The 26,187-nt window shown below is 45.5% G+C and overlaps 1 protein-coding gene across 2 annotated transcripts; it reads right to left on the bottom strand.

The window, feature by feature from the left end:
• Window positions 1–332: 332 nt before the first annotated feature.
• On the bottom strand, window positions 333–24,437 carry RABL2B (RAB, member of RAS oncogene family like 2B). 2 transcript variants are annotated; one of them, XM_086711869.1, is made up of 9 exons: window positions 24,309–24,437; window positions 22,486–22,655; window positions 8,737–8,766; window positions 7,564–7,643; window positions 6,784–6,863; window positions 3,474–3,585; window positions 3,044–3,141; window positions 2,593–2,676; window positions 333–2,420 (listed from the first exon to the last, which is right to left on the bottom strand). In XM_086711869.1, exons 2-9 carry the CDS (start codon window positions 22,590–22,592, stop codon window positions 2,340–2,342), a joined length of 672 nt encoding a protein of 223 aa, XP_086567995.1. In that variant the 5' UTR covers window positions 22,593–22,655; window positions 24,309–24,437; the 3' UTR covers window positions 333–2,339. The 2 variants fall into 2 exon arrangements, with proteins under 2 accessions (XP_086567995.1, XP_086567996.1); XM_086711870.1 differs by having other exon boundaries at window positions 3,044–3,138.
• Between the last annotated feature and the right edge of the window lie 1,750 nt (window positions 24,438–26,187).

Raw genomic sequence — 26,187 nt, 5'->3', positions numbered from 1 at the left:
CTTAGAGTACCCAGGCTGCAGAACTGAGAAACAAGCATCTGCTGTAAGCCTCCCGGGCAGTGGTAATTTGTGACAGCAGAAGCCTGGTGCTCATGGAAGTCCACGTACAAGCCTGTTTGTAGCAGCACTACTCATATAGCTAAGAGGTGGAAACGGCCCAAATGTCCATCAACGAATGGGGGGGGGGGGGGTGGTGGTGGTGGTGGTGGTAAACAAATGGTGGTAGATACATACAATGGAACATGATTCTGTCCTAAAAAGGAATGAAATATTTGATACATGGATGAATCTTGAAAACATTGTGCTAAGTAAAAGAAGACAGACACAAAAGGTCACAGTATATAATTCCATTTATATGAAATATTCAGGATAGGTAAATCCATAGACAGAATACAGCTTAGAATTTGCTAGGGGCTGAAGGGAGGGGGTCTGGGGGAGAAACTGCTTGATAAGCAAGGGGTTTTACTTTTGAGTGATGGAAGTATTTTAGAACTAGACAGAGGTGATAGTTGCACAGCATTGAAATTGTACTAAATGGGACTGCGTCGTTTACTTTAAAATGGTTAATTTTATGTTACGTAAGTTTCGCCTCAATAAATTATTTAAAAAAAGATCCAGGGGTGGTGTTCCCTGTATTAGTCAGGGTGGAATGAACTTTAAGCAGCAGGTGGTTCTGAGCATGTGAAGGTGGGTGGCCATGGGTGCTTCTGGCACCCTGCCTGAGCACTCCTCCCCTGGCTGCTTTAAGTGTTGATGGATAACCCTGCCCTTTTCTACAGAGAACTGCCCTTTGCTGACTCGCAGCAGGAGCCACTTTACTTTGGAGGCTAGGGGCCACCACCTGCACCCCCCTCCCTGTCCCACAATAGCTGACCTCCACAAAAAGCTCCTGGTCTCTAAGTGGGACCAACTCTGAGGCAGAGGAGACTGAAGCTGGCCTCCCACCCTCTCCTGCTCCCCTCACTTTGGAACCTGACTCCAAATGGTTACATAAAACCAATACTGATGGTGAATTCTATGGTCTTTGAATGATATCTCAATAAAGCCATTATGTTAAAAAGATACTTACGAGTCATTTACAGCACCAAAGGTTTTTTGTTTTGTTTTTGACATTCTTAAAGGCCCACCTCACCAGGGTAACACATTCCCCCAAATCCCAGGTCAAGTTACATCTTTTCAGTTGAAATTGTAAGAATTAGTAATTTAAAGGCAAATAAGGTTTGTTCTTGTTTCTTGTTCTTCCCAAATACACACTCATTCTTTTTAAAATGCTGAATTCCATTGAAATGGTCAGTAAAGCTGACCAGGGCTGCCCTCGCATGTCAGGTCAAGGCAACCTTCCTCCTAATCAGCTGATGATCACAAGTTCTTTCTGTGGGTTTTTGCTCAGTGAAATCCAGACCCACAAGCATGCACATAACGTGTAATGTTTGTGTTAAGTCAAGCTTTACTATAAAAATGAAAGCAATGGAAACAATGCACAGGATGATCATACACACACCAGTGAGCCCCAAGTCCAGGAGAGAAGTGGGAAAGGCAGTAGGGCAGCCCTTCTCCCTGCCCCACAAAGCAGTGCTCAGTCTCAAAAAACAAGGGGTGGGTGGGGGGGCTACGGGAAGCTCTTCTAATCCAAATAGGTGAGCCATGGTATTAAGTGTCGTTAGACATGTCACCTGTTTCCCTGACTTTAATGGCCAACCTGTCCTGTGATCTAGACCTCAGTTTACCAGTGTGCTGGCAGTACCCAGGTACCCTGAGAAACATGTGGGATGAACAGCTGTCTGCTCAAAACCATTTCTAAAAAAAGTTGGTTGGGAGACTAAAGAGGAAAAAGAATGGAGCACCCCCCCACCCCCCCAAATCTGTAGAGGTGGGAATGGGATGGTAAGGGATTAGAAATAATTCCCTTGGTGGAAAGGCAATGAATAGGCCCTGAGGTCAGTTCTGGGAGAGAAAACACACCTCAATTTCCTTTTATTTGAGAGATACACAAAGCATGTTCCCTGAAGCTCTTCACTGCCCCCACACAACATAGAGAGGCTTCGGGTACTGATCTCTAACTCTGCTTGACACTCTGCTTGGACTTCTCATACCTGTCGAGGGCCCTTGCTTGTGCAGACCCCATCCCTGTCCCTGAGTACGGGGGTGGGGGTGGCAACTGTGGAAAGGTCAGGTATCATGGGCCATGGAGGTGGGGGAGGGGGATGGGTGGGCTTGCAGGAGGTAGAGAGGGGGATGGCCTGCAAGAGTTTTTCAATTCAGAGCTGGAGGGTTCTTGAGGGGAGGGTATTCTGAAAGAACCCCCACCCCCCAAGTCCATGAAGAGAGGCTTTCTTCTCTCAGGAAGGGGAGAGGCTCTCAAGACTGCCACGCTGCACTTGGTCTGGCACATCTTCTTCCTTCTGCTCCAAATCAAAGTTCTGTGAACAAGGTTGCAGGTGAGGTCTGGCCCTGTACATGCCGAGCACAGCTCTGATAATTCTAGGGGCGCATGCATGATGGGCATGTGTTGCCTGAAAAGGCTGGGTTATGTCCCACATCCCTCTGAGAAGCTGCTTTCCTTATCCCACCCAAAATTTTGGCCTGACCTACCTCAAGCTCCTGCAAAACCTCGTCCATGAAGTCCCGGGAGTTGTGTTTGTACGACACAGCTAATCGAATTGCATCATTGAAGAGCTGGAGGTGAGGTGGAGGTGGTGGAAGGAAGGAAAGAAGGAAGGAAGACATGGCCGTGGGTGCCAATGCCCTGTCCGTGTCATATGTCCACCCAATACTCTACCCCTAAAGTCGGCAAGGTCACCCCTCAATTCACCTTCTCCCCATCAATGTACTTTTTCTCGCCAAGCTCAGCCCATTACCTCCCTTACTGTCAATACAATGACCCCTTCCTATTCTATTGCTCTGGATTGCCCACTCATAGTCCCTGCAATACCTGTCCTCTCCACCGTCCCTGTGGCCAGCCCTTCTCTTTGCAGCTTCCCTGGTCCCTTTACCATTTGGCCTTCCCTAACCTCACTAGACTACCTCTGCGGTCCACTATTACCTTCACAACATTGGTACCATCAGCAGCTGAGACAAAGTACAGGGGAAGGGAGAACTTCCTGGCAAAATTGAAGCTCTTTTGGGTCATCTTTATGTCTGCTGTAGAGAGAAGGTAAAACACTGGCCTGTCTATCAAGCGACAAGGACAGGAATTGGCAGGACAGGTCACTGGAGGCCCCCATTCCAGAAAGTGGGGCAGGCAGGGGCAATCAGGGGACATGTCCTAGAAAGAGTTCATTTAAAGGGATTTGTGTCTCGGGGAGAGGGAAGATTGCCTCAGTTGGTATCTTTACTGGCAAGAGACTGATGGCAAGCAAACAAGGGAAGGAGGACAGATCACTGAAGGTTCACTGCCCCAGGAATGGAGGAGGAAATGTGTGGTGGTGGGTCCCCCACGGAATGCTGACACGCAGATGCAGGGATGGCCCCACCATCAATTTTATTGGCCACCACGATGCACGGGATCTCTGGCCTGAACTCCCGAAGCTCTGTGTACCAGGTGCTCAGGTTCTTGTAGGTGACTTTCCTCTGCACATCGAACACCTGCAATGAACACAGGAGGGGAGAGAGCTCAGGTTGTCGGTGTCTGCACCCCACCCACACGTGATGTGCACATGCAGGCAAGCGGCGCTGTGAAGAAAGGCTGCACTTGTTCCCGCCCTTCTAAGGGAAGTCCTCAGAGCCTCAGATCCAAAAGTGGTTTTTAAAATGTTTATTCCAGGGATGCTTGCGCGGCTCAGTTGGTTGAATGTCTGACTCTTGATTTCAGCTCAGGTCGTGATCCCAGGGTCATGGGACTGAGCCCTTCGTTGGGCTCCGTGCTAAGTGTGGAGCCTGCTAAGAAGTCTCTCTCTCCCTCTGTCCCTCTCTCCCGCACTCTCTAAAAATAAAATAAATCTTAAAAAAAAAAGTTTATTCCTTTTCTGTTGTCACCTAATTCCGTTTACCTATTTTAACCCAGTTGTATCATTGTACCAATCAATAGTCTGTTACAAATTGTAAATTTTTGCTTTTTCTCCCCCTTAGTCTATTCTTATTTTTATTGCTTAAACTTTGTCTTAAAATTTCTTTGTGATAATTTTTTTTTTTTAATTTTTTTTTCAACGTTTTTTATTTATTTTTGGGACAGAGAGAGACAGAGCATGAACGGGGGAGGGGCAGAGAGAGAGGGAGACACAGAATCGGAAACAGGCTCCAGGCTCTGAGCCATCAGCCCAGAGCCTGATGCGGGGCTCGAACTCCCGGACCGCGAGATCGTGACCTGGCTGAAGTCGGACGCTTAACCGACTGCGCCACCCAGGCGCCCCTCTTTGTGATAATTTTAAATGCTTGTAGAATTCCCCTGTAGTTACTATTGATGTACTTTTAATTTTAAACTTTTGTTTAATCTCGTATTCATTTTGTATTTTAAACCTCCTAAAAGTAGTTTCTATCCATCATCATCATCATCGTCATCATCATCATCATCATCATGAGGCAGCCGGCATCTTTCCTGCTTTGGCGGCGGGGGCAGGTGCGTCTTCGCCGCCGCCAGGCTCTGGCTGCGGAGGACTGCGCTGGCTCTGGGAATCGCAGCGGTGCTTGTTCCCGCAGATCCTGGGCCTGATGCCGGGAAGGTCGTCCAAGCTTTCCTGTTGTCGGTAGTGGTCCACACGCAGGAGGCAGTGGGTGTTCACTGGCCAGGTCTCCACTTCACGACCACCACTAACCACCACTAACCCCTGCTGGGCCGCAGGCTCCTCCTCACAGTCTTGGGGAGAATCAGCCAGTTGTAGCGGAAGGAGCTGCGAGCCCTCAAGTGACTGGGCCGGTGCTGTGCGTCCGCTTGTCCCTCTGGATCAGGAAGCTGGAGCAGTTCCACACGACCATCCGTTGTAGGTGGCCGGAGATGGAAACACTATCTTTTATTATTTTGTAGCTTGTAATTTGATTACCAGTTTACAAGTTATAGTTTTTTACCTATTTTATTTAAAAAAAAAAAAAATTTTTTTTTAACATTTATTTTTGAGACAGCATGAACGGGGGGAGGGGCAGAGAGAGAGGGAGACACAGAATCGGAAGCAGGCTCCAGGCTCTGGGCCATCAGCCCAGAGCCTGACGCGGGGCTCAAACTCACAGACCGCCTGATCGTGACCTGAGCCGAAGTCGGACGCTCAACCGACTGAGCCACCCAGGCGCCCCTACCTATTTTAAAATATTAGCAATAAACATGAACACTGCAGACTGGCTCAAAGGACAAGGGAGGCCAGAAGTCCTGAGACGCTTCAAGTTGCTGCTGCAGGGATGGAGTCCCTCCAACCCCCGTGGGAGCTCCTCAAAGGCCATCCTCCAGGATGGACTCAAAGGCCCCGGCACACAGTAGATAGAGCTGGACAACCCTGGAACCTGCTGGAATGGCTGCTCTTACTTCCAAACCACCCAGTCCTGCATGGGACCAAATGGATCTCACCCGGGGCCAGGGGCTTGCTCTGCATGGCAGTGGGCATGGGTCCCCACCCTGGAGGCCGCAGGAGGTCCCCCGGAGGTTCTTCCGTGGTACCCACAGGCCCCATTTCAACAAATGACCATGCTGTCTTGAATTTAAATGACACTTGTAATGAGTCTTCTGCAATCGGCTTCACATCAGGCTGCCTCCCGTGATCACTGTAGATCACCTTTCATCCAGGTCTGGTTTCCTGAGCTGCCTCTCCTCGTTTTGAGAGCTGAGGAGGAGCTGGCTGGGACGAGGAGCAGCCCCATCAAGACTTCAAGGTGGTTCAAGGTGGAGGGTGGAAGCCTAGCTCCCTCTGGGACTAGCAGATCCCCAGGTGCTCATCGCCAGGTGAGCGCTTTCTACCTGCCTGGCCCCATGCAGCAGGCACCGGCAGATACAGGCATGCAGGAAGGCTGGCAGGACAGACATCCCCAGGTTTCAGAAGACAGTCCAAATGGAGCCAATGGAGAGGGGTCAGAGGCAGGAGGAGTACACTCCCAGAGAGAAAACGGAGGTGGGCTCAAAGCCCCAAATGCCAGAGCAGAATCAAAACAAATGGCTGGGCCTTGCCCTCCCAGTTCTCCAAGGTCAAAGATGTTGACTATGTCAGCCTCCAGGTGAGACTGCTGGCCTGCACTGCCCCCATCTGCCTTTCCCAGCCACTTCCTTGTTCTGTCCCCTTAAAGATACTACCTAGTATTACAATTTGGAAAATTTCAAGAGATTTTGTGTTACAGGATAGTGGAACCTGTGAATGGAGCCAGGACTCTGGGCAGGAGGCCCTAGAGACACAGCCTTGCACAGCTCTCCTGTGCTTCCCTAGCCCTCCCTCAGGTCCTCTTATGGCACTTTTTATCCTGTGGCTCTGGGGGGACCTCTGAAGACTGTGTTCTGGACAGCACAGAGGAAAGGGGCCACTTGGGAGCAACACCAGCTGGCAGTCAAGGGGGCCTCGAGAGCCTATCCGAGCAGGTGGCTCCATCAGGAAAGGATTGTATTTGCCTTAGATGGCATGCCTGATGCCGAGGCCCGGGGTGTGTTCCTCCCCCTGGATGGGGGTTCCTCATCCGGACCCACTTGAAGCGAAGCTCACCTGGGCCTGCTCACACTCAGAACCTCTGGAAGCACGTGTAGTTTGAAACCTCCCCAGGCTTCCCTGTTCCCCTCTCCCCCAGCACCCGGCCTTGGTGAGGAGGGCTCAGCACTGCTGGGTCACCCCTCAAGCTTGCCCAGAGGGCAGCCTGTCCACTGCCCGGCTGGTTTCATACCATGATGCAGGCGTGGGCCTTGTGGTAGTAGGAGGCATGCATGCTCTGGAACCGCTCCTGGCCGGCTGTATCCCAAAAGTCTGCAACATGAACACAGCTCTGACTGCCTCATGGGGCCGGAGGGCAGAGAGACCCGAACACACTGAGCATCTCTGTGCAGATCTCTGTGTGCAGAAACAGAACCTGCGGGGAGGACAGGGAGGAACGAAGACCACACAGCACGCAGGTGTGCGTCATCAGGACACAACGCACCTGGGTGTGCTGTGGGAGGTGTGTGTATGGGGGTGCATGGGGGTGGGTGAGAAGAAGACACATGGGCAGGCCAGGAGGAAGGAGAACGCAGACAGGAAGTCCCAAAAGGGAGAAGGCAGGTGTCCCTGTTCTCCCACCCACGAGATGCGGGACCTTCCGAGGTCAAAACCAGGCTGATTTTCCACGTGTGTTGACCACAGATGGCAGACACAGTCAGGCAGGGTGCATGGCCTAACCAAGCAGAAGGCTATGACCCCACAATCTTAAAAGCTTTTGTGGAAGATGATATTCAGACCACAACTGTTATTTCTTTATGCTGGTTAAATTAGAATACCAGGTCAGAGAGCTGGAACGGGGGTCTTGAGTGCCTCCTCCCACCCTCCCTAGGCTCCTCTCACGGTCCTTCCTACCACCCTTAGTCTCTGCTGGGGGTCTCATTTGCTCCCTGCCTGACTCTGTCCCAGGGACTTCCATCCCCTCCCCTTTCCTCGCCCTTGAGAGTCTATGGCTCGGCCTTGTGCTGCTCACCCACAAGGACAGTCTTGCCGTCCACCGTGGCCGTGTGCTTGTACAGGGTCAGGGCATACGTGGACAGCTGTTGCGGCTGACTGCATTCAGGTTAAGGAAAAGAGACGAACGAAAAGGAATGCAAGGAAGGTGCTTGGGCGGGGGGGAGGCACTGGTGTGATGAAACTGGCCCTCTCCTTTTCTTTTTGGAGTTCTTTAGATTTTAAGCTGAATGAATGTGGCAGACAGGATCACTTTCCAGTATCACTGGCACAAACTCCATGGAAAGGCGAAGGGCAGGAGAGGCTGGGAGACATCCCGGCCATCTAAGTACCAGGGACAGCATGGAATGGAATTTTACGAGAAGCCATCATAAACAGCATCACGTACTTGGAAAATGCAACCATGGGGGCCCCAGCCTCTTCATGGACGGGGCTCTTGCAGGCCAGAGAGGAAACCCAGCCGTAGGCAGCAACATGACCATTCCAGGGAAAATTAGTCTCTACAAGCTAGACAGCTGACAAGCTGTTTGTGAACTGCCTGTACAGGAAACCCCAACAAAAAGCCTGGGGAATTACTTCCTGAAGCTGCAAGATGCAGGGTGGTCGAACCAGCAAAGCTGGGATGATGCAGGGGCAGCTGCAAAGAAGCACTTGGTGGAAGGTGAAGCAAGATATACTCAGGCTCCACCTTGGGGGTCAAGGCCCAGGGCAGGAAGCAGGACACTCCAGGGCTCTTTTCTGCCACAGTTCTTAGTAGATTGACGTGGGAAGCTTTTTAAAACCATCCCAGTTGCCAGGGAGTGTCTCACTCCAAGCCTAGACCTTGTGACAATCCATAGGAGGAGGGAGCAGTTCCTGTTTTACAAAGTTCATTCATACCAGAGAATTTTAAAGCATTAGCCCAAGCTTTGAGGTCAGAGAGGTTAAGTGACTTGCCGGAGGCCAGAGCTACTGAGGAGGAGGAGGTGGGGTTTGAATCCAGGCACGTGACCAGGTACTATTAGCCATTCTATTGTCTTTCTGATGTAAAGCAAATGCAAATAGGACACTGGTGAGAACAGTCACGAAGGAAACCTATGCATTCACTCACCTAGCCCTCCTCCTCAGAGCAAAGGGGTGAACGGTGAGGTTGAGTTGGCATGAGGGGAGAAGGGCCCCAGGAACAAGGAGCACTTCAAACTTTGAAGGATACAATCCATCCATGAGAAACCTCTCCATAAGTCTGTAAGGACAGTGTGCAAGGTGATCAGGGTACATCCTTCAACCTTCCTCCTCCTTGCCCCGCGTCATAACCCCTGTCCAGGCTGACAAGCTGGGGCCATTCATTCCACAGCCACACAGTTTCCTTTTAGGACAATGCCCAGGAACTGCCCCCCAACCCTCTTCTTGACTCCCCTTAAGTGCCCGGCATCCCTTAGTTGTAACACCGATCCAGCACCCACAGCTGCTTTGCCGGAGGGCAGGGACCCCACCTTCCTTCTTTTGGAGCACCACAACAGCTGGTAACCTATATTAGTTGAAGGGATAAAGACCGATCTTTGGAGCTCTGCCATATGTCTACACTGGAGAAGTCTGTGTGAACCATGAACTCAATAAATCTAAAAGTGAGTTTGTTTAACCCACTCATCCTGTCCTTGTTCCTGAATTATCTAGTTAGTGGCATCACCCCATTCTCCAAGTCTGGAACCTGGAATCAGCATTACTAGCCCCTCATAACAAAACAGGCTACATTACCACAAGTTCATATACCAGTCCACGCGAGGCTCTCAGACCCACTGTTCCTGCCTCTGCACACTACTGACAAACACCATGATCCCTGCTTTATGCCTAGGAAACTGACACCAGGCAGACTGTGCCCTCTGCCCAAGAGCCATTCCCCTAATATTATGCAGGTCCTCCAGGGCTTTGCTCAAATGTCACCTGAGCAGTGGGACCTTCCCTGGTGATCTTACTTGTAATAGGCAAGTTCTATCTTACCTTGTACTCTGTCTTACCCTGTAGGTAATACCAACAGAAACACTCAGTATTTTACTTATTGACAGTTTACCTCTCTCGACTAGAATGGGAGGCCACGAAAGCAATTTTAGTTTATTGCTGCACAGCCAGTGCCTAGGACAAAAAACATTTAGACTATGACTAGCATGCAAACACCACAGGAAAAACTGTAGCCTCAGTGGGGAGCTTAGATTTCCACCCTTGGGGGGTACCTCAACAACATTACCAAGCTGTCCTAATAGGGAGCTGGAACTTTCTTCTCTACCATATGGCAATGAGACACCCTCCCGCTGCTGCCATCCCATAGTGCCAGTGGAGACCACAGGTGCTGCCTCCCCCCTTCTTCTACTGAAGCAATGCTGCAGGAAGCCAGCTAAAACAGGAGGTTCAAATAAGATTCAGAGTCTCATAACATGATCTTCAAAATATCCAAGTTCCTTCCAAAAATCATTCATCATATTAAGAATCAAGGAAGATCTCAAAGTGAATGAAAAAAGATAATCAATAAATGCCAACACTGTGCTGATACAGACGTTCAAATTATTTGTCAAAGTTTTTAAAGTAGCTGTCATAAATGAGCAACTATAGATGTGCTTGAAATAAATGAAAATACAGAAAGCTTCAATAATGGGCCAATTCCTAAAAGCACAAACAAGCAAAACTAACCTAGTAAGAAAGAGATCATTTGAATAGCTCTGTAACTATAAATCTCTAGGCCCAGATGGTTTCAGGGTAGAATTCTGCCAAACACTGTAAGAATTAATATCAATTTTGCACAATCTCTTCCAGAGAACAGAAGAAGAGGGAATTCATTTTATGAAGTCACTTTATCCTGATATCAAAATCAGTCAAAGACAGTACAGGAAAAGAAAAACAACCCTACAGACCAATATCTTCCATGAATATAGCATCAACAAATTATTAACAGAATTCAGGAACATACAAAAGAAGTTATACACCACGACCAAGTATGATGCATTTCAGGCGTGCAGGACTAGTTCGGTATCTGAAAACCAATGAATGCAATCTAACATATTAACTGCCTAAAGAAGAAAATCACAGGATCATATTGATTGATGGAGAAAATGCATCTGCAAAACTCAACATCCATTCTCGATAAAAAAAAAAAAAAAAGAATCGAGGGGAATTAGTATGTTGAAAAGTACAAAATACTGATGAAAAAAATTAAAGATCTGAATAAATGGAGAGACATACTATGTTTATGGATTGGAAAACTCAATAAAAAAACGATGTCAATTCTCCTAAAATTGATATACAGGCTTAATGCAATGCCTATTAAAATTCTAGCAAGATGTTTTATAGGTATCGTCAAGATTGCATACAACTTATGTAGGCAGGCAAAGGAATTAGAAAAGCTAAAACAAATGTGAATAAGAATAAAATGGGAAGAATCAGTCTACCCAATTTTAAGACTTACTATAGCTACTGTAAGCAAGATGTGTGGTACTGGCAGCGGGACAGACACACAGACTAATGGAATACAAGAAAGAACCCAGAAATAGTCTCACAGAAGTAAAGCCAACTGGTTTTTCACCAAAGTGCAGAAGGCAATGGAGGAATGACAGTCTTTCAACAAATGATGCTGGGCCAAGTGAGTATCTACAAAGGAAAAAATAAACCTTTACCCCAAACCCTCTTACCTTAAACAAAAGTTAATTCAAAATTGACCACAGATAGGGGCGCCTGGGTGGCTCAGTCGGTTAAGCGTCCGACTTCAGCTCAGGTCACGATCTCACGGTCCGTGAGTTCGAGCCCCGCGTCGGGCTCTGGGCTGATGGCTCAGAGCCTGGAGCCTGCAGCCTGCTTCTGATTCTGTGTCTCCCTCTCTCTCTGCCCCTCCCCCCATTCATGCTCTGTCTCAAAAATAAAAAAAATAAACGTTAAAAAAAATTGAAATAAACAAAATTGATCACAGACTTAAACGTAAAATGTAAAAATACAAAGCTTTTACAAGAAAACACAGGAAAAAGATCTTTGGGACCCAGGGCTTGGTAGAGATCAAAGTCCATGACTTCAGTAACATCAAAAGCATGATCCATAAAAGAAACAAATGGACTTCATGAAAAGTAGAACCTTCTGCTCTATGAAATAGCTTGTTACAAGACAGTGGAAGACAAGCTCTCAACAGGAGAAAATGTTTGCAAAGAGCACATCCAGCAAAGACCAGTACCTGGAAAAATAATAGCCAAAACTCTACAAGGAAAAAAACTCTCAATTAGAAAATGAGCAGAAGGCATGAAGAGACACGTAACCAAAGAGGAGATGTTCTACATCACCAGGCATTAGGGACATGGAGAGTAAGACCATGCTGAGCTATCACTACATGCCTGCCACGATGGCTAAGATAAAAATTAGCAATAACACTAAATGTTGGCAAGGATGCAGAAAAAACTGCATCTTTCACACATTACTGGTGGGAAAACAGACATTTTGGAAAATAATTTTATTTCTTTTTTAAAACATTTATTTATTTAAATTCAAGTTAGTTAACACACAGTGTAGCACTGGCTTCAGGAGTAGAACCCAGTGATTCATCTCTTACATATGACACCCAGGGCTCATCCCAACAAGTACCCTCCTTAATGCCCATCACCCATCTAGCCCATCCCCCACCCACTTCCCCTCCAGCAACCCTCAGTTTGTTCTCTGTATTTAAGAGTCTCTTATGGCTTGCTTCCCTCTGTGTTTTTATCTTATTTTTCCTTCCCTTCCCCTATGTTCATCTGTTGTTTCTTAAATTCCACATATGAGTGAAATCATATGGTATCTTTCTCTGACTTATTTTGCTTAGCATAGTACCCTTTAGTTCTATCCACGTTGCTGCAAATGGCAAGACTTCATTCTTTTTGAATGAAATTCTTTTAGTCTTCTTTTAGTATTCCATTGTATATATACATACCACATCTTCTTTACCCATTCCTCAGTCAATGGACATTTGGGCTCTGTCCATAAGGTGGCTGTTGTCGATAGCACTGCTGTAAACATTGAGGTGCATGTGCCCCTTCAAATCAGCATTTTTGTATTCTTTGGATAAATACCTTGTAGTTTCTTAACAAATCAAACATATACTCACTGTATGGTCTAGCCATGAAATGAAATAAAAACTTACATCCGTGCCAAAACCCACACATGTGTTCACAGCAACTTCATGTGTACTAGCCAAGACCCAGAATTAACTGAAATGTCACTTAACAGGTGACTGGAAAAGTCTGGAAAACCATACCGTGGCCATCTACCATGAAATACTATTCAGCAACAAAAAGGAACACACTATTGATAGTGCAACAACTTGGATGGGTTGTAAGGATATTATGCTGAGTAAAAAAGGTCACAGGTTGTATCATTCCATTTACACAACGTTGCCAAAATGACATGATTATAGAGATGGAGAATAAATTGGTGGTTACAGGGGTTAGGGATGGTGGAAAGTGAGGTGGGGTGGGTGTGACTATAAATGGGTAGAATGACCAAAGTTTTGTATCTTAATTCCATTGATAGTTGCACATGTGATAAAATGACACAGAATTATACATGCATCAAACCAATGCCAATTTTCTGATTTTGATAATGTTCTACAGTAACTTAAGATATTATCATTGAGGAAGCCGGGTGAAGGGTGCACAGGCCCTCTCTGTACACTCTGTGCAACATCCTGTGAATCTGTATTATTTCAAAATGAAAAGAGAAAAAAAAGCAAAACAGAGAGGGACAAAAACCACAAGAGACCCTTAAATACAGAGAACTGAGGGTTGCTGGAGGGGAGGCGGGTGGGGGATGGGCCAGATGAGTGATGGGCATGAGAGAGGACACTTGTTGGGATGAACACTGGGTGTTATATATGTAAGTGATGAATCACTGAGTTCTACTCCTGAAACCATTATTACACTGTATGTTAACTAGCTTGGATTTAAATTTTAAAAAAAGGCAAACAAAAACCACAGGTTGGGAGATGTCTGCAATGCTAGTAACTGACGAGCATGAATACACAGAAAATATGAACAGCTCTGATACGCAAGTGAGAGAGCACACAGACAGCCTGTGCACTAAGATACAAACAGGTGAATGGCTAATGAACATATAAAAAGATGCTCAGTGTTTTAATAATTTAATAATTTTAACGCAAATTAAAATGAAGTAGCTTTCACATCCCTTCAGACTGGCACAATTCAGAAAGTCACATGACACTGAATGTTGGGGATTTTGTACTGTGCTGGCAGCAGCATATAAATTTAATATAACTATTTTGGAGAGCAATTTGGATATCTCAATGTTTGAGGTAATCTTGAAACTAGGCCATTTCACCCCAGGCCTAAGTGTGTGCCCAAGATGGTAGGCACAAAAATATTCACGGCAGTATTGTATTTAATATCATAAAAATGACAACATTGGAAATGTTCTTCAACAGAAGAGTAGACAATTTTAGTACAAACTAGTTAAAAACAAATTTACTAAGTTGCTTACCACTTAGCAGATACTATGGTAGGTGTCATAACACTGAACAAAACAGATGAAGATCCCTGTCAAGACAGACAATAAATAAGCCCTTAAAATACATGCAACCCCATGTGTGGTCATTGCACTTAGGACAAAGGCATCGCTATAGTTGAGTGGGGTTAACCGTTTCATCAATTAAGCATGTGGGAGCAATTGAGTATCTGTACCGGGAAGAGATGAACCTTGAGGCCGTTAATGAAATGGGGAAGTAGGAGGTTCTAGGGGGGTCAACCCCCACCTGAAATATCCAGTAAACTGGAAACGATGATCAGAACGAACCAATTCAGAACTCCGGAACCTGAGTGGACACACAGAAGCAGGACAGCACTAGGTGGCAACAGAGTGCTGATCCCCGTAAAAGGGCAACGTGTGTCAACCAGCGGCAGCTGCCCATCCCTCAGGCCTGCCGCACCAACTTGGTGAGCTGTGCTCCAAGGTTCTGGCTACGGTCTGGGGTGCCGGAGAGATATTGCCCTCAATAAGTCTGGGTCACATGTTTTGCTCAATTAGGTCTCAGCTCTCTCAGGCTTCAGGTTTCCCATGCTGGTGTATATTGGAGATTTCAAGGGCTAGGAAGATCTTAGTTTTTCTTTCTATTTTTGGAGCCAGAAGTTTAAGGAAATCTTTGTCAGGTCACTATCTGACCACAGATAATAGAACAGAAACATCAGTGACCACACACAAGGAATACACACTTTGTGAAAATAGTCTGGAAAAATTACAAATAGACGACTCTAGCCCCAAACAAGGGGAAATCAGCAATGCCTGAAGAGTGGGAAAATCTGATTTTTAAAGTTGTCACATTAAAACACTCAGACTGTCTAATTCTCATCAAAACAACTCCAAAGCTTACAAAGAAATGAGAAGATATGACCCATTCTCATGATAATAAGTATCTGACAGAATCAACCCCAAAAGAAATGCAAACATTGGAATTACTCATCAATTATCAAAATTGAGTATCTTAAATATGCTCAAAGGGCTAAGGGAATTCATGGACAAAGAATTAAAGAAATCAGGAAATGATACATGAATAAAATGAGAATATTAATAAAGAGATAAAAATTATGAAAAGGAACCCAACAAAACTTCTGGAGCACAAAAGCACATTAATTACAATGAAAACAAAACAAAACAAAACAAAACAAAATAACCTCACTAGAGGGTTTCAACAACATATTTAAGCAGGCAGAAGACAGGGTCAGCAAACTTGAAGATAAGGTGGTTGAAATTATCCAGCTGGAGAAGCAGAAGAAAGAAAGAATAAAAATGAGCAGGGCCTAAGGAACGTGTGGGACAACACAAAGCAAACTGACATATGCATCACAAAGAAAAGAGAGATCTGAAGAAACAATGGCTAAAAACTTCCTAAACTTGACACGAGACACGAATACACACACCCAGAAAGCTTCACACATTCCAAGCACAATAAACCCGGAGATCCACATTGAGACACATCATAGGCAAACTGTTGAACCCTAAAGACAAAATCCTCAATAAGACAAACAGCCCCTTTCTCATCAGACACCACTGAAGTCAGAAGGCAGTGGGATGGCATATTTAAAAGGTCCTGAAAGAAAAAAGCTGTCAACCAGGATTTCTATATCCCGAAAACTATCCCTCAAGAATTAAGAAGTTAAGACATTCCCAGATAAAGATAAGCTGATGAAGCTCATTACCAGTGAACTTGCCCTACAAGAAATGCTAAAGTGAGTCTCTTTTAGGTTAACACAAAAGGGCACTAGATGGTAATTGGAAGTTGTATGAAGAAGTAAAGATCTTCAGTAAATGTACCTATGTAGGTAAATATAAAAGCCAGTATTCTTGTACTTTTGGTTTGCAACTCCCCTTTTTCCTATATGATTTAAAAGGCAAATACAGGGGTACTGGGTGACTCAGTCGGTTAAGCGTCCGATTTCAGCTCAGGTCATGATCTCAAGGTTCGTGAGTTTGAGCCCCGTATCAGGCTCTGTGCTGACAGCTCAGAGCCCGGAGCCTGCTTCTGATTCTGTGTCTCCCTCCCTCTCTCTGCCTCTCCCCGGCTTGTGCTCTGTTTCTGTCTCTCTCAAAAATAAATAAACATTAAAAAATTTTTTAAAGGCAAATACATAAAACAATAACTATAAATCTAAGTTAACGAGCACTGAACATATAAAGATGCAGTCTGTAACAAACCAATACGAAGGTCTGGGATGGAGACATCTAGGAACAGAGTGTTGGTGTACTACTGTAACAAACTGGTAATATTTAAATAGGTTGTTATAAGTTTAAGATGTTAATTGTAGTCTTCAGGGCAACCACTAAGAAACAATTAAAGAATTATACAAAAAAAGGGAAAAGAGAATCAAAATAGCACACTGCAAAAAAAAAATCAATAAAAACAATATTAAAGTAATTGAGGAAAACAACCAAAGGACACAGAAAACAAACAGCTAAATGGCAGAAATAAGTCCTTCTTTACCAGTAATTGCTTCAATTACTGTTGTTTCAAATGTCCATGGATAAAGCTCTCCAATTAAGAGTGAGAATACTGGCAGAATACATGAAAATAGCTGATCCACGCATGTACTATCTGTAAGAGACTCACTTTAGACCCAAAGTCACAAAAAGGTTGAAAACAAAAGATGAAGATAATCCATGCAAACAGTATCTAAAAAGGAGCTGGGACAGCTGTACTAGAGTCAGACAAAATAAACTTTCAGTCACAAGTTACGAAACAAAGAAGGATATTACACATTGATAAAAGTTTTTTTAATCTACCAAGGAAATATAAAAGTTATAAACATATATGCACCTAAAAACAGAGTCCCCAAATACAGGAAGCAAACACTGATAAAAGTAAAGGGAGCTGTAGCTAGCTGCACGAGAACATACTAAGATCTCAAACCCCACTGTCAGCAATGGGGAGAATGGCTGAGGCAGAACCACAAGGAAACCAAGGACTTGAAGAATAGCACACACCAGTCAGACCTAACACACATACAGAGCACACTACACCTAACAGCAGCAGCACATGTCTCTCAAGTGAACATAGGTGATAACATAAAACAAGTCTTAATAAAATTAAAAAGACTGAGATCATAGGAAGCATCTTTTCCAATAGAATGGAAGGATACCAAAAATAATAGCAGGAGGAAAACCAGAAAATTCACAACTATGTGGAAATTAAACAACACAGTATTAAACAAGCAAAAGGTCTAAGAAGAAATCATAAGGACAATTAGAAAATGTCTTGAGACTTGGGGTGCCTGGGTAGCTCAGCCAGTTAAGTGTCTGACTTTGGCTCATGTCTGTGAGTTCTGTGCTGACAGCTCAGAGGCCTGGAGCCTTTTTCTGATTCTGTGTCTTCTTCTCTCTCTGCTCCTCCCCCACTCACGCTCTGTCTGTCTCTCTCTCAAAAATAAATAAACATTAAAAAAAAAAAAAAGAAAATGTCTTGAGATGAATGAAAATGAAACACAGCAAACCAAAACTTAAGGATGAAGCCAAAGATGTGCCAAGAGCAAAATTTATACCCGTTCAGCACATACCTTAAAAATGAACGAAGATCTCAAATCAATGACAAACTACACCTTAAAACACTAGACACAAAACAGCAAACTAAACACAAGTTCATGAGAGGAAGGTAGTAGTAAAGATTTCAGTGAAGATAAACAAAATAGAGACTAAAAAGACAATGGAGAAACCCCTGAAACAATAATTAGGTCTTTGACAAGATCAACAAAATCAATAAACCTTTAGCTGGGCCAAGGAAAGAGAGAGAAGGCAAAATCTGCTCAAAATCAGAACTGGGGACACTAACATCAATTTTACAGAAACAAAAAACATGATAAGAGAATCCCATGGCGACGCCTGGGTGACTCAGTCGCTTAAGTGTTGGACTCTTGACCTTGGCTTAGGTCATGATCTCATGGTTTGTGAGTTCGAGCCCCATGTCGCGCTGTGTGCTGACGGCATGGAGCCTGCTTGGGATTCTCTCTCCCCAACTCTCTCTTTCTTGCCTCCCCTGCTTGTGGGCTCTGCCTCTCAAAATAAATAAACTTAAAAAAAAAAAAAAAAAAGAGACTACCATGAATAACTGTATGCCAACAAACTGGATACTCTAGAGGAAATGCACAAATTTCTAGAAATATGCAAACTACCAAACTGATATAAGAAGAAACAAAGAATCTGAATGGACTATACCAAGTAAGCAGTATCCAAAAATCTCCCATAAAGAAAAGGCCAGGACTGGATAGCTTCACTGGTGAATTCTACCAGGCACTTAATGAATTAACACCAATCCTTCTCAAACTTGTCCAAAAAATTGAAGAGGAGGGGCATTTCCTAATTCTTTCTAGGAGGCCAACATTACCCTGATTCCAAAGCCAGACAATGACATACAAGAAAAACAAACAGTATCTTTAAAATTAGATGTAAAAATCTTCAACACAGCAATAGCAACCAAATTAATATTAAAAGGATCATATATCGTGCTTGCTTCAGCAGCACATATACTAAAAAAAGGATCATATACTGTGACCAGGGGAGATTTCTCTTGGAATTTACGGGTGGCTCAATGTAGGAAAAAACACACCATATTAACAGACTGAAGGAAAAATCCTACCTATTCTCAATAAATGCATAAAAAGCATTTGCCAAAACTGACACCATTTCATGACAAAAACACTAAATTACTAGTAATAGAAGGTATTTCCTCAACAGGATAAAGGCCATATACGAAAAAACTGTAATAAATATCATACTTAATTGTGAAGGACTAAAAGCTTTTCCCCTAAGATCAGAAACAGGAGAAGGATCCGACTTTTGCCATTTCCATTCAACACAGCCGTAGAAGTTCCAGTCCAAGCGCTATGGGGAGAAAACAGCCATTCTGAGCTGCTGCTCAGGCATCTGACAAGCAGGACAAGGCTGCTCACACGGAGTCTCGAAATGCAGATAAGAACCTGAGCTTAGGATGCCCGCCCAAGTTCCCACTTTGTCTTTCCCTGGCACCTTCTAAAATAACCACTTAGGGAGTGCCTGACTGGCTCAGTCATAGAGCACGTGACTCTTAAATCTCAGGCTTGTGAATTCAAGCCCCACACTGGGCATGGAGCCTCCTTCAAAAAATAAGTAAATTAAATTTTTTTTTTTTTTTTTTTTTTTTTTTAAACAGCCACTTAGATTTGAGCCTGCAAAAAGTGAGTGACCTCCACCCCCAAACACCTTATAAGTGCTTGCTGGTGACCCAGGATGGAGGGCTGCCCTTCCCCTGGCTCATTTCACTCCCACTTCTGGGATCCGTAAGTAATAAATCTTGGGACTTTTTCTTGTGGGTGTATTGAAAGTGCACCTTCAGGGGCGCCTGGGTGGCGCAGTCGGTTAAGCGTCCGACTTCAGCCAGGTCACGATCTCGCGGTCCGGGAGTTCGAGCCCCGCATCAGGCTCTGGGCTGATGGCTCAGAGCCTGGAGCCTGTTTCCGATTCTGTGTCTCCCTCTCTCTCTGCCCCTCCCCCGTTCATGCTCTGTCTCTCTCTGTCCCAAAAATAAATAAACGTTGAAAAAAAAAAAAAAAAAAAAAAAAAAGAAAGTGCACCTTCAGTCAAAACAAGCCCAGGGCTTTCACTTCCCCAAAGTGGGAGCTCAGGGCTGGCTTATACCTCTCATCCACCCTTATCCATCAGGTCATAGCTGGTATATTCTTTTTTTTTTTTTAATGTTTATTTAGAGAGAATCCCAAACAGGCTCCATGTTGTTAGTGCAGAGCCTGACGTGGGGCTCAATCCCATGAACTGTGAGATCATGACCTGAGCTGAAATCAAGAGTCAGACGCTCAACTGACTGAGCCACCCAGGTGCTTAAGTCAAATACACCAGCTGCAAGAAGCCCCTAACACAGGCACCTTTGCAAGAAAAGGAAATAAAAGGCATCCAAATTGGAAAGATGGAAGTAAAATTATTTCTATTTAAAGATAATGATTTTATACATAGAAAACGCTAAAAAGTCCACAAAAACAGTAATAGAGCTAATAATTCAGCAAAGCTGCAAGATATAAATTCCACACACAAAAATAGTATTTCCATACACTGGCAATGAAAAGGGAATTTAACCAAGGAGACATAATACTTGTACACTAAAACTATAAAACACTGCTGAAAGAAATTAAACTAGACATAAATAAATGTAAAGATATCAGTGTTCATGGATTTGAAGGCTTACTGTTGTTAAGTAGATAACACTACCCAAACCAATCCACAGATTCAATGCAATCCTTATCTCAATCCCAATGACATTTTTGCAAAATAAAAGAACATATCCCAAAATTCATATGGAATTTCAAGGGATCCCAAGTAGCCAAAACAATCTTGTGAAAGAATAACAAAATCGAGGGACTCACATTTCCCTGAGGTCAAACCCTCACACAAAGCTATAATACTTAAAATAGTGTGGTACTAGCACAAATAATATGAACATACAGACCAACTGAATAGACACTTGAGAAATAAACCCTCACATACATGGTCAACTGATGTCTGACAAGGGTGTCAGGACCATTTAATGTGGGGGGAAGCATTGTCTCTTACACAAATGATGCTGGAAAAACTGGATATTGCCATGACAAAGAATGGAGGTGAGTCCCTTCCCTCACACCATATACAAAAGTTAACTCAAAATGGATCAAAGACCTAAACTTAAGAGCTGAAACTATAAAACTTTTATTTTTTGTTCACATTTGTTTATTTGAGAGAGAGTGTGCATGTGAATAGGGGAGGGGCACAGAGACAGAGAGAGAGAGAGAGAGAGAGAGAGAGAGAATCCCAAGCAGGCTCTATGCTCAGCCTGGAGCCCGATGTGGGGCTTGATATTACAACTGTGAGATCATGAACTGAGCTGATATAATGAGTCGGACGCTCAACCGACTGAGCCATCCAGGTGCCCCAAACTATAAAACTTTGAGAAGAAAATGTAGGATCGTATCTTAATGATACTCCCCTAAGAGCAGATATATAGACCAATGGAACAGAATAGAGAGCCCAGAAATAAGCCCACACATATACGGTCAAATATTTCATCAGAGAACTAAGATTATACAATGGAGAAAGGATGGGGGCACATGCAGGAGCGAAGGAAAAGCCCCCCTCAGGAGGCAGTGACCAGATCTGAGGACGCCTGCTCACAGGCAGTGGAAGAACTACATCATTAGAGTCCACCCTCAACAGAGGCTTGGGGGGCCAGAAACACAGGTGCAAATAGGAAATGGAATCAAGAGGCACGAATGTGCTGTGTGAACAAGAAAGGCATTTCAGAGAAAATCTGGTGCTTGGGGCGGCCCCAGTGGCCAACACTGTGGTAATCGATGAAGTCTTGTATTACTACTTTGTGTTTGTCGTCCTAAGTGAGGCTTGTAAGAAACTGGCATTGAACTTGGGGCTGGGCAGCACCAAGGAAGCCGGCAAGGTGGCCATCTTGGGGCTCACACCAAGCTACACTCTCTACAGCCCCCATCTGCTAATGAGCTGACAGCTTGCTCCCTGCCTGCCTGCCATTCCTGCTCCCTGTGTGCTGGCAAATACTAAACTTGGTTGGGGAAAAAGGGGGTGTTATTTACTATGTAATCTCCCCATGCTACAACACTCACCCACATTTTCGTTGTACAGGCATGTTGTTGAGGACGGTCAGAGTCACTGCAAGACGCTAAACTAGAGCTGCAGTGTGTACGTATGGGGTAGGGCAGAGAGAATGTGAATTCATGAAGATGGCCTAAAAACCAGCAAAGCCCTTGGAATCAAAGGGTAAGGTAATAAATGATGAAGCTGGAAGACAAGGTAGCTCTGGAGCACCTAGGAGACAAGACTCAAGCTGAGAAGGCAGAATGGGAGGTGTGGGATCTACCAGCATTGTAGAGCCCCTCCTCAACCCTACAGGTGGGAGTCCCAAACTGTGCACATGGGCACTGGAGCCAGTTATGATGCAGCCAGTCTCCACACTGTTCACAGCCAGTCGTCATTTCTTTCTACTCTGCTTAATCTGGATGGGTTCCTCCAAGAAAGCATCTGCACCACTTCTAATCAATCTGTCACCGGGTCTCCATTCCCACTGTTTCTGCCTCACAGACTCGCCCACACAGCACATGCAGGATCCCCTGGCTCTGATGTCCTCACCCTGGACTGCTTCAGTAGTCTCCAGGGTGACCTGCCCATATCTGCTGCTAGGACTCATGGACAAAGCTTGATTTATTCAGTCCTTATGACTTGCTCCGCCCTCCTGCAACACACACAGCTGCTGATGTGTTCCCCCTCACCGCCCCCCCCCCCCCACCTGGGCTCCAACCAAGACTATTCCCTACCACCCCTACAGAAGTCATGAGCCTCTGTGCCTCCAGCAGGTTTTTCTAATAATCCTGACCTGCGCTGGGACTGGTCTTTCTTCCCTCATCTCCCAACATACTTGGATTTGCCCACAGCGCTGTCTCCTAGGCAGATGATCTTCACGTTGTCATCAGCATCATATTTCTCTTGGTCGAGCTCACAGGGTTTGGCTCTGTCGCTGGCCATTGGCTCCCGGCTCCTGGCTGTTCAGCCTGGGGTAGGTGTGTGTGTAGGGGGTCTTGTCACTGTCTGGGAAGTTCAAGAAGAGGCTGTTGTTAAAATGACGGGAAGTTTCCAAATCTATTTCTTCCTCTTCCTGGACTGAGGAGAGAAGGAGCTGATGAGAGCAGGGCCCAAGGACACACTTACATCCTTCTCTACTCACCACCAACCTGGCTGTCACTTGCTTCACCGTGGGGTTGTAATCTTGTCCCCACCCAAATCCTCTTCAGGTGGTGGACCCTATGTCATCTCTTTACTACAGCTATGTTCACGGCCACACCTTCCACTCCCACCTCAAAAGACAGTATTTTACAAACTGTACAGAGACAAGTTTCTCACTGGTAAAACAAGGACAAAAACCAGTGCCCATGTCATACAATCAGTGTGAGACAGAGACAGTCCTCTGTAAACCTGAGCTCTTCTCACTGAACGACAGCCCACACAGCCAGAGACACCTAATGTGCATTCCTGACCACCCACCTCATGCCTCTCACCTCCCCTTCACTTTTCACCCTGCTTCAACCAGTAGCTGTTTCTTCCTCTCTCACTGTGGACATTCCACAGACCCTCTTCTCTAAGGTTATTTCAAGTATCTTCTAAATGCTGACGATGCCAAATCTGTACCTACACCAAGACTGCTTCTCTTGGCAGCAGACTCAAGTAGGCAACTGCCTACCAGACTTGGACTAGTAGATTCTGCCACACAGGGACAAATACCATGTGAAAACACAAATACTTAAGTCCTGCCCACCCCAAACATCAATCCTCACATCCCTCATCTGTACAAGACAGTGCCGGCCACCCAGTGACAACATCTAGGTGTGACATCATCTCTAGCTCTGTTCTTTCCTCACTCCCAAACAGAACCTTTAAAATTGTACTGAGAATGTACAATAGTCCAGACTCTGAGGTAATTAGGCACACAGAAATGACGCCATAGGCTGTCACTGAGCATTCACCATGAGCAGACCTTGTGCTGGGTTCAGAAGAAAGGAGACACGATGTTGGCAGCCTACTGTGGCAAGAGCGACGGCAGGGGTGTGAATACCGTGGAGGGTGTAAAATACCAACAGGATCCCGAGTTTCCCTGATTGTACCACTGCAGTGCCATTGCCTCTCCTCAGGTAGGTACTGAGCCTTGTTTACCCAGGTACCCTCGGCTTCATGAGCAGTGCCTGGGAAGTGGCAGATGCTTGGTAAGCATAATGAAGGGGTGCCCCTTCCACTTCACCCTGGAGCAGAGTGACCTGTTCCAAAGCCAAACCCAACCCTGTTAACTTCAAGCTCGAAGAGTTTCAATGGTTGTCACTGTCCTCACCATCCAGTGCGCAAGCTGTCTTTCATTCAACTTTTTTTTTTTTTTTTTTTGGCATTCAACACATCTCGGAACCAACCTTCCCTGTTAGGCTGGACTGCCCTCGCCCCCAGATCGCTGCGTGCACCCAACGACGCGTCCTTCTCCTGCCTAGGGCCTAGGGATGGTGGGTCCCAACGCTGAGCCTGCTGGGGGGAAACAAATAAGACCACGGACTCCGCAGGCTGGCCCGCCTGTGGCCAACCATTCCCCAGTCCGCGCCCGCCGGTTAGGCATCCCGATCCTGTCCCGGTCCCCGGACCACCCCGCGCCGGTCGCGTCCCGCCCCAGTCCCCGTTCCGCCCCCAATCGCGTCATTCTCCGACCCGGTCCCGCCTCGGACCCCGCGGGCCAGCCGGGGACTTACCCCGCGCCGCGCTCCGCTTCCGGCTCAGTCGGCGTCCTCGCAGCTGCTACGCAACCGCGCAAGGACCCGGAGGAGGGCTGCCCGGCCGGAGGCCTGAAGGACCCCTCCTGGGCGCGGGCTGGCTAGCGCGGTGCCGGCCGGGAGGACCTCAGGTGATTGCGTGCACCGCCGCCGGTGCTGAGTCGGGCGGGGCTGGAGGCCGGGCGGCGGGAGTGTGCGGGGTGGGCTTCCTGCGACGTTCAAGTCGGGCAACGTGGATAAATGCAGCTGGATTGTGTTTTCCATCTTGGTGTAGGAATTTGTGACAGAGTAGCTCGTGGCAGTTTCATTTCTTCTGTTAAAATATTTAGAAATCCTGTACTTGAAAGGAAAGATGCCTCGATTATGAGTGACTGTGAGGCGAAAATTAGAAATAAACATGAGGGGCCCCTGGGTGGCTCAGTCCGTTAAGCGTTGGACTGGGCTCAGGTCATGACTCATGGTTTGTGGGTTCTAGCCCCGCATCAGGCTCCACAGTCTCAGTGCGGAGTCTGCTTGGGATTCTCTGTATCTCCCTCTGTCTCTGTCCCTCTCCCACTCTCTCCCTCTCTCTCCCTGTCTCTCTCTATCTCTCTCAAGTAAACTTAAATAAATAAGTAAGTAAATAAATAAATAAACAAACATGAGAAGTGATGGGGTTTTGGTGTCGTGGTGATGGTGGTGTGTCCTGAGCTCACGGCCAACAAAGAATTCTTAAAAAATTCTTTGGTGCAAAAAGGTGATTTTATTAAAGCACAGGGACAGGACCCCTGGGCAGGAGGGGCTGGGCTGAACTGGTTATATACTATGGACTTGGCGAGGTAAAGGCCTCAGAGAGTTTCCCAGAAGGACTTTGATGTGCCAAAGAAGACCCCTAAGATACCGGAGACCTCCCTATTGTCAAGCTAAGGTTGTTTTCTTCTAGTAAGGCATTAACATTAGGGCAGTATGGGGTTCCTGGAGAAATGTTATACTCTGTATTTGCCTCAAATATTTGTCAGTAGGCTGCAGGTAATAACTTTAATGTTATTTACATTTTCTTCTTACCTTTGTTCCCATATCACATGGAGGGGATACATATCACATGGAGGGGATACGTATCACACGGAGGGGATCACATGGAGCGTGATACTAGGGGCTCCAGGAAACTGAGTCTATAGGTTTCTGGAGATTAGGCTATTGATAAGATTGCCTTTTCTTGTAATTTACTAAGACATTTGTAAACTGATGGAGACTCCTGTCCTGTGATCTCTATCAGCTAACCAGTTGTTTTCTATCCTTTCTTTTGTTCTTCGGCAGCCAGGAGTGCCTGAGGAATGTCACACATACTCCACCTGAGGGGGGGGGTTGTGGGGGTGTCAGCTTGCCTTATGCTCCCTCATCAAGAAGTGTAAAAAGAAATTTGCATTTGGTTTATTTGAATAGCTTACTGCTGATTATGTCATCATTAAGTACCCAGAAGTTCTTTGCTGTGTTGTTTTGTCACCCTCTGTGACTCTTACAATGTGCTGTTAGGGGTTAGGTCATTATGCCTAGGTTTGAAAATCTCCATGTTAAATACTAAAGTGTTGTAATAAATTACAGTAGCACCATTTTGATTAGTCCAAATGTTTTCAAGGTTTGAAATAACTCTTGACTACATGAAAAAGAGTTTAAGACATACAGAAAACAAAAAACAAATGCCTGAAGTCAGTCCTTCCTTATTAGTAATTACTTTTAATGTAAAGGAACTGATCTCTGCTATTCAAGGCAGAGTTTGGCAAAATGGCTTAAAAGACAAGATCTGGCTATATGCTGTCCATGGGAGCTTCACTTTAGAC

Source organism: Puma concolor, chromosome B4 (assembly GCF_028749965.1).
Source record: "Puma concolor isolate L17-30 chromosome B4, mPumCon1.1.hap2, whole genome shotgun sequence".
NCBI lineage: Eukaryota > Metazoa > Chordata > Mammalia > Carnivora > Felidae > Puma > Puma concolor.
This window is presented reverse-complemented; position numbering and strand designations above follow the sequence as displayed.

What these genes read in the sequence shown, in the direction of transcription:
- RABL2B (XM_086711869.1), bottom strand. Translation starts at nt 22,592, where the DNA reads ATGGCCAGCGACAGAGCCAAACCCTGTGAGCTCGACCAAGAGAAATAT. An exon ending in AGCGCTGTGGGCAAATCCAA is followed by an intron (nt 8,767 to 22,485) that starts GTATGTTGGGAG and finishes CTGTCCTTACAG; the next exon opens with ACTTATGGAGAGGTTTCTCA. An exon ending in CGGCAAGACTGTCCTTGTGG is followed by an intron (nt 6,864 to 7,563) that starts GTGAGCAGCACA and finishes TTCATGTTGCAG; the next exon opens with ACTTTTGGGATACAGCCGGC.